Below are 8,747 nucleotides of genomic sequence, written 5' to 3'. Positions count from 1 at the left end.
AAATGTTCAAACACCAAGAAAAAGCACATTCATTGTCCTCCTAACGACTTCAAAGGTGGTGAGTGAAGTTAAGCAAGCCGGAAAGCTCACTTCCTCCAATAACAGGATACATTCACCACCAAAAAGGTATATGGATCTCCCAAGGCAAACAGATCACAAAGGAAGCAAAAATCTCTTATAGTGTAGTACAGTGGTCATCAACCCTGTCCTCAGGGCCCACTAACAGGCCAGGTTTGCAAGATAACTGAAATACATCACAGGTGATATCATTTGCTGCTCAGTGATTTCAGTATTCTAGTCTGTATCTCCCCAAAGTAATACATAAAACCTGGCCTGTTAGTGGGCCCTGAGGACAGGGTTGATGACCACTGGTGTAGTATGCTCTAAAAACAATCTTTTTTATTCAAAGTAATATACTTACATAAGTTAAAAGAAGACTATCGTGGTTACTGGTGGTAGAGAACACTTTCCAACTTGTTTGATATCACTCACCACCTTTGGAGTCTTTGAACTTTTTCTTGGTGTTTGCACACTTTTAGCCCACTCTGGAGCTGATGATATTACACTGTTTGATCCCTTTATTAATTAGCACTGCACATTTATTGTTGTATACCAGTTTGAATTTGTTGCCCAGAAATTGCATTAGCTGCTTGCATTTCATCTAGTTATAGATAGGGTGGATAAACCAAATTCAGAGCAAGGAGGTAGCTTGGTAAAGACCATCATAATAAAAGGGTTTGTTTGGAGTATTTGAGCACTTGCAGCTACAGGGGAGAGATACACGTATTTATACACATAGCGCTAGTTTTTGTTATTTATTATTTATTTGGAGTATGTAAAGTCATTTATAACCTCATTTGAAGATAAAAGCAATAAAACTGAATGTTTCTTCTATAATTCCTTATAAGTGAATTAGAACAGCCCCGATGCTCCCCTTTCAGTTTATATATTAACCCACTGCAGTTCCAAAACATTTTCTGAATATTCATATATACAAGTTTACTATGTTACATATGGCAGTATTTTTTTTTTTAGAAAATAACTTAGAACTCTGACACATTTTATACTTTCTGAAAGCAGAGGCCCCGGAGTATAAAATGTTGCAATTGATTATTTTGCACAATGTTTGTGCAGCTGATAATCAAAAAAACTAATTTTTAGGAAAAAATACTTTCATACATTTTTTCACAAACACAATATAACACAATTTTTTTTTTTGTAAATTATGAAAGATGATGTTACACCAAGTAAATAAATACCTATCATGCTATGCTTTAAAATTGCACATGCCTGCAAACTACAGTACATTAAATTATCCATAAGCAATGCTTTAAAAGCCTTTGCAGGTTACCAGTTTATAGTTAAACAGAGGGTCTGATGCTAAAACACTCTGCTCTCACTCTGCTGTTTGCAGGAATGTTTGGTGCGATCACTGCTTACATATGCATGTGGTGCCTACGTGCTCATTACCATTTGCACATGAACACGGGGACAAAGGTACTTTGCATTTTTTTATTATTATTATAATTTTTTTTTTTACACTCTCTTTCCCTTTTTTTCTTTTGTTGGATTTACTTTATAGCTATAACAAATGGTAAACTACATCCCTTGTGATAGCATGGGCAGTGACAGGTACTCTGTACGGAGAGATCTGGGGTCTATTAGACCCTTGATCTTATCTCTACCTTCAAAAGCATCTGATTAAAATGAGGTCAGTTTGATCAGATTCTTGACTGGCTGGTAAATTTTCCTAATTTTATGTAATTGAAAAATGTATAAATCTTAATTGGGTGCTGTGTGAACCTTGTGTGATAACATTGATAAATATGCCTTTAGATTTTATATATTTTTTCACATCGTATTTTGAGTTTAATGGCTCTAGTTTACTGGCATTTAAAATGTCTTTCCTTTTTTTCATTTTTGTTCAAAGTGCAATTCTGTTTTAAAACCTAATTTCAGGCACATGTTGCTCTTTCTGTCTTGGGAATCAGTTAGCACACAATGATACTCACCTTACTACAGTATCATTGTGTGCTTTACTGCCGGATCCTGCAATCTCCCATCTAGCCAGACCAGTCAGCCCAAGCCACTCTGCAAGCTGGTCTTTGCACATTAGGGTTCATTGTCGCATGTTTTCAAAGTGCCTTGTAACGGATTGCATTATTTTTCAATGTGCTCTAAAAATCATGTCCAAGCATGTTTGAGTGTCAAAGTGTGTTTATGACGTGTCAGTGTGCATCATGATGCACAATCACACATCCTAATGTATACATTGTGATGAGTTTTAACGCCTTTTCTTTGATTTCAATGGAAAACACATCAAGCAAAAATACAAAGATGTTCATCCAGAGGTCCAACATTGTTACCACATGCAATAATTAGTGTACAAAATAAATCTGCTTTTATAAAAGAGCAGTATATCTGTTATATGGTCTTTCCATAGAAGGACTTGAACCTTAAATGCTCCTCCAAACACTGAATAACATTATCATCTATTTTTGGGTCAAATTTGTTGGCAAAGAAATGATGCTGCTGGAGCATCCAGTGCAGATCCCCAGTGCCATACACACATATACTTCTTCTGTGTTCCCCAGTGCATGCAGAATAAGGGGCTCCTTTCTTAATGTCCCCTTCATGGCCTCCCCATTTCACCAACCTTGCTAGTGCATTTAAGTCAGATGTATCATATTTTCTGTGCTGGGGGACAGATCCAGGCATCCATGGAACCCTATGAAGTGTAGCCCAGAGGAACTCATCAGGACTGTAAGTGTCCTTTGCCCAGTCCATACATTCTCTTACAAAGTCTGTTTTAAACAAAGATTTCACAAATTCTCTGGTGACCACTATATATGCATTGCCACTGAATATAGGCACATTTAAGGGTGGTGGATTTTTCCTAACACCAGTCTTCTTAATGTAATCTGTAACATTGTAGTGGTATTCCCATCTCACTTTTTTATGTCCAGGTGGTGGTTCAGACTCCATACTATTTTTCCCCTTCAATAATTTTAAGGCTGTGACTATTTCAGCATTGGTCTTCAATGGAAAATCTGCTCCGCAGGTATTGATAAGGTATTTCCATTCTACAGTACTATTCAGTAAGTCTTCCATGCAGTTCAGATCAGCCTGGACACGCGACCATGAAGCATATACTACCCTTTCCAACTTAGATGCAACAAACACATTGTCAAAGCAGGAAGCTATGGCTTGTACAGCCTGATGAAAAGTGTCTGGAGATTTCCGATCTACATGCACACAGTAAATATTCTGGGGAGTATAAATTGATCTTAATAGTCTCTCAAACATTTCAATGTCCCCATGGATCACCATGGAGTAGGCAATGGGGTAATGTCTTTCTTCGTCGCTCAGACTAAACAGAACATACTTCCTCAATTTTTTAAATGTTGCACAGTCTTTGGTTTGGTTTATGTAGTCTGTATCATTGCTGATAACTTTTATTTTTTTAATATCCAAGTTGTTATGCAAAGTGTGTCTTACTTCATCCAAGTCACCTTCAATAATTTTAGCACAGTTCTTTCTGTCACTGACCGACAAGTTCAAAGCCATATAGTAGTGATTCCGGAAGTGCGCAATATGCCGATTCCTAGTTTGGATGGAGTTAGTCAGGTCACAGTCCATGAGGGAATATTTTAAGACCATAATGAAGACAATTAAAATGCAACCAAAAACCAGGCATTGGTTTGCATTCAGTAGCGAGAACTTCATCCTAAAATAATTGTTCATTGTTAATGAAGTTAATATTTCCTCCAGGCTCTGTAACTTCATCACATCTTGCAACAAAAGACTGAGGCTGCTTGTTAAGAGGCTTATGAGTTATGTGTAACTTCAAGCTAGCGTGATGAATTTTCCAACAAATAGGAAGCAAGTAGTATTGTCTATTGTAAATAACCTGTACAGCCTACTTCTCAGGTTTCAAGTCCTCATCTTATTTTCCAAGCCTTTCAGACCAATGGTTGAAAATTAGGGGTTGATTTAATAAAGGCAAATAGCCTGTTCTCTTTGCAAGGGACCCCCCCCCCCCCCCCACCCAAAGCTTAGTGAATAAGGTGAAGCACTGCTGACCTCCATCATGTAATCATGTTGAAGCAATTTGTTTTTTTATTTGTATCCTACTTGCATGTGATTAGGTATTTTTTGCAAGTGAAACCTCCTCATTGGCTGAGATGCAGCAGCAGGAGCCATTGGCAGGATGGGGTGGGGAGGGGCTGCGCTGCACTCTCTGTGTCTTATGGACACAGAAAACTGGCTCGTGAGCAAGCACGTACAAGTGCCCTCATAGCAAATGACTTCCTTTGGGGCACTCTGCAAGGGGGAGGGGCCCAGAGTGTCAGCAAGGGAACGAAGAAGAGGAGGATCAGGGCTGCTCTATGCAAAACCATTGCACAGAGCAGGTAAGACATATTTGTCATTTAAAAACAAAATCCCTTAAAAAACACTTTAAAGTGACAATTCGCAAATAGCAATTAAATACACAAAAAGGAAAAGCAAACACAAAACCAAAAATCACCAAATGAAATAAATTAAACCAACCTATATACACCAAGTATTTGGTTCACTATATATGGATATATGAGTCCCACTTTCTCTTAAAGAGTCTAAATAACATTACCATATTGTGAATTACATTGTTTCCATAAACATTCTTTGTACAGTATATCAAGCAATCTTTTTTTTACACATAACTGAATAACATGCCGTATAGCTGAACATGTGCAATCTTATTTGAAATACCGGTAGGTATTATTTATTTTTTATATGCGCTATCCTGGCAAACATGTCACATATACAGTATATGTCACATATATAGTTAGCTTCCAAACATGTTACTTTTTGCAACATACAGTATAAGGCAATGTGTCACGTTCATGTGTGACATCCAATCGCATTGTCCCATATCAGTCACTTATTTAGTAACATCTGAAGAATTATGTTGTAGTAACTTTGTGGTTTTTTTTTTTTTTTTGCTCAAAGAAGCTATTTTTCATCAAATATGAAGTACTTTTTTATGTTTACGCTGCTTGACAACATTTCTTTTTTGTGTTGGGTCATATACTTTCTCTTTATGATCTTTTCGTTTGATTTGATTTGATTTTCACAATACTGTACGAGGCTTTTGAATACTGTTTAACAAACAAATGTGATACTATGAATGAATAGTCTTTCAGCGCCTTTATATTCTATGCCTTAGGCTTAATGGTTGTATATGGTTTTCTTAATTATAACCCAATACAAAAGCATTTTTTCATGTTACAGCCAAAAACGTAAATGTATTTTATTGGGATTGTATGTGTTAGACCAACATAAAGTGGCACATAATTAAGAAGTGGAAGGAAAATGATAAATGGTTTTCAATTTTTTTTTACAAATAAATATCTGAAAAGTGTGGCATGCATTTGTATTCAGCCCCCTTTACTCTGATACCCCCAACTAAAATCTAGTGGAACCAATTGCCTTCAGAAGTCATCTAATTAGTAAATAGAGTCCACCCAGTGGTGTAACTAGAACCTTTAGGGCCCCGATGCAAGAAACCATGAAGGGCCCCCCTGAACCCCAGCCAGGGCCCTTCCCTCCGAGTCCGGCGGTGGAACTCCAGGGCGTGGTCACAGGTATGACCTTTGTGAGCCCTGTAGTTCCACCACTGGTATCAGTAGTTTTTATTTATTTATTTTTTTTAAAGTTTTAGGTGCCCTATTGGGGGACTGATCCCAAGGCAGGATTGGGTCCCCGTCCCCAGAAGAGATGAGGTCCTTTTCTCCAGGGCAGAAGAAGTTACTGCGCCCAGGTGAGAAGGGGTTCCTGTCCCCAGGGGGATATGGAGGGGGTATGTAATAGTGTGTGCTAGCTGCCTATGCTGCTGCCGGCCATATGTAGAGGGGGCTGCATGGGACCCCTGCATCACAGGCCAAGTTGCGGTCGCGACTGCTGCACCCCCTATAGTTACACCCCTGAGTCCACCTGTGTGTAATTTAATCTCAGTATAAATACAGCTGTTCTGTGAAGCTCTCAGAGGTTTGTTAGAGAACCTTAGTGAACAAACAACATCATGAAGGCCAAGGAACACACCAGACAGGTCAGGGATAAAGTTGTGAAGAAGTTTAAAGCAGGGTTAGGTTATAAAAAATATCCCAAGCTTTGAACATCTCACGGAGCATTGTTCAATCCATCATCCAAAAATGGAAACTGAAAACCTACCAAGACAACTGCAAGGAGAGCATTAATCAGAGAAGCAGCCAAGAGGCCCATGGTAACTCTTGAGGAGCTGTGATCCATAACTCAGGAGGGAGAAGAAAGCCATTGATGAAACTAAACCATAAGAAGTCCTGTTTTCAGTTTAAGAGCAGCCATGTGGGGGACACAGCAAACATGTGAAATAAGGTGCTTTGGTCAGATGAGACCAAAATGTAACTTTTTAGCCTAAAAGCAAAATGCTATGTGTGGTGGAAAACATCATGTTGCGGGGATGCTTTTCCTCAGCAGGACAGAGAAGCTGTTCCGAGTTCATGGGAAGATGGATGGAGCCAAATAAAGGGCAATCTTAGAAGAAAACCTGTTAGAGTCTGCAAAAGACTTGAGACTTGAGACTGGGGTGGAGGTTCACCTTCCAGCAGGACAATGACCCTAAACATACTGCCAGATCTATAATGGAATGATTTAGATCAAAGCATATTCATGTGTTAGAATGGCCCAATCAAAGTCCAGACCTAAATCCAATTGAGACTCTGTGGCAAGACTTGAAAATTGCTGCTCACAGATGCTCTCCATCCAGTCTGACAGAGCTTAAGCTATTTTGCAAAGACGAATGGGCAAAAATGTCACTCTCTAGATGTGCAAAGCTGGTAGAGACATCCCCAAAAAGCCTTGCAGCTGTAATTGCACCAAAAGATGGTTCTACAAAGTATTGACTCAGGGGGGCTGAATACAAATGCACACCTCACTTTTCAGATATTTATTTGTCAAAAAAAATTGAAAACCATTTATCATTTTCTTTCCACTTCACTATTGTGTGCCACTTTGTGTTGGTCTATGACATAAAATCTCAATAAAATACATTTACGTTCTTGGTTGTAACATAACAAAATGTGGAAAATTTCAATGGGAATGAATACTTTTTCAAGGCACTGTACATCTCACCAACTAATTTAGATCCACAGACTTTTATAAAAAGTCACTTATAGCTGTGTAGATGCAACCTTTGCTACCAATATTTAATACAGTTGGAGAATAGCATCCTGCAACGATGCAGTATAAATGCATCCTGTATTTCCATGTATGCATATATTTATAAAACCTTGTAACCACTTAAAGTGCAGCTAAAGGTGCTCTGCTGGTAAAGAATCTGGTTTATCACAGCAATGTAAGGGTGCAGGCTGTCTTGTGCTTGATCCGGAAAGCACTAAAACATGAGGGGATGAGAGACATCGCACACCAGTTGGAGAAGAATGTGAGTGGCCTCAGACTGAAACTCCTCCTCTAGAGAGGGGAACCATTGTCGGTGGAAGCAAGCACCAGTGACACTAGCCCAGGACAGGTAAGCAAGATGAAAAGACTGGTAGCCTTTTTATTTGTTCTAGGAGTTTAGCAGTCTCCTGTTTAACCTCTATCCTGTAGGACTCTGAAACGTTTTGGGGGTGAGATCCCTCGTGTTTTCTTTGTGGTACTGGTGGCTCTTTTTTCTTTATCACGGGGCATTGCATAGTGGTGAGGGGGTTTGGTGAATGAAACTTATTTTTGGCTGTTTTTCTCTTTTTGTTCTCAATCTCTGCACAAAGATGAATCTATTCCTGCTTTAAACAGAAGTATCTGTCTTGTGCTGCTAAGCTGAGTGGAAAGTGGATCAAGCCTTTATGTCATAAGTGTATTAACAAGTTATTTAAGCCTTCTGCAGTTTGCAAAGATTTACTTACCACTGTTAAAAGGAATTATGTTTCACTTTTCAGGCATCAGATCTTAAAGCATCACCCACTCACAGTGTCCCTAACCAGCGTCACCCACTCACAGTGTCCTTAATCACTGCCCCACCAGGCAGGGTGCCTTTGGCCAATCATGGCAGTGGGGAGACTAAGTCCACACCCCACACTATATAAGGCTGCCTACATAGCGGCCATGTATAGTGTGTATAAACAGAAAAGTCAGCGCTACTACCAGTACACCACATAGATAGCAGAGCTCCCAGGTGCTTGAGCCACAGTTGCTGGCTGAGTAGAGTAATGTAGAAAAAATGATCCACACTCCGGTTGTTGCTCTTAAAATTTTATTGAATAGCCACAGTGAACAAACGCAGATTAAGTCAGTTGACACGTTTCAGCCTATATTATATACTCTGCATTTAGTGTAGACTCTACATTCAGCAAGTACAGGCAGTGTATTATATAGAACACAGTGTATTGAAGTGGTTAAGGGGAACCCCGCGTCAAAATGAAAAAAATCATTGATTTTTATCTATATTGTCGGGAGCCAGCAATGCATTACAGCCGCAAAGAATTTTAAATTACATTTTTACCCTTAGAAATGTAATTTTGCTGCGGCACAGTAAAACACATGAGAAAGATGCAGGCAGACTAGAGGGACTCCCCCCAAGCACGATATTTAAAGAAATATTTTATTTTTATTGTTTCACTTTTTTTTTTAAATTGTTTATTGATGAAGTTTTTTCCAAAAAAATAAAAAGGTACAATACAGTATAAAGAAAAAGCATTTCTTGATCATACATCACGGGACACAGGAGC

General features: G+C 38.9%; 1 protein-coding gene across 1 annotated transcript; it reads right to left on the bottom strand.

Annotated features, from left to right (window-relative positions):
- Positions 1–805: 805 nt before the first annotated feature.
- On the bottom strand, positions 806–3,831 carry LOC143963721 (beta-1,3-galactosyl-O-glycosyl-glycoprotein beta-1,6-N-acetylglucosaminyltransferase 3-like). Its single transcript, XM_077473434.1, has one exon. The coding sequence runs from the start codon at positions 3,784–3,786 to the stop codon at positions 2,425–2,427; it is 1,362 nt and encodes a 453-aa protein (XP_077329560.1). The 5' UTR covers positions 3,787–3,831; the 3' UTR covers positions 806–2,424.
- Between the last annotated feature and the right edge of the window lie 4,916 nt (positions 3,832–8,747).

Source organism: Lithobates pipiens, unplaced genomic scaffold, assembly GCF_037356315.1.
Source record: "Lithobates pipiens isolate NorthernLeopardFrog02 unplaced genomic scaffold, aLitPip1_a1.2 Scaffold_8, whole genome shotgun sequence".
Classification (NCBI taxonomy): domain Eukaryota; kingdom Metazoa; phylum Chordata; class Amphibia; order Anura; family Ranidae; genus Lithobates; species Lithobates pipiens.
Note: the sequence above shows the minus strand (reverse complement) of the source record. Positions and strands in the feature narration are given on the sequence as shown.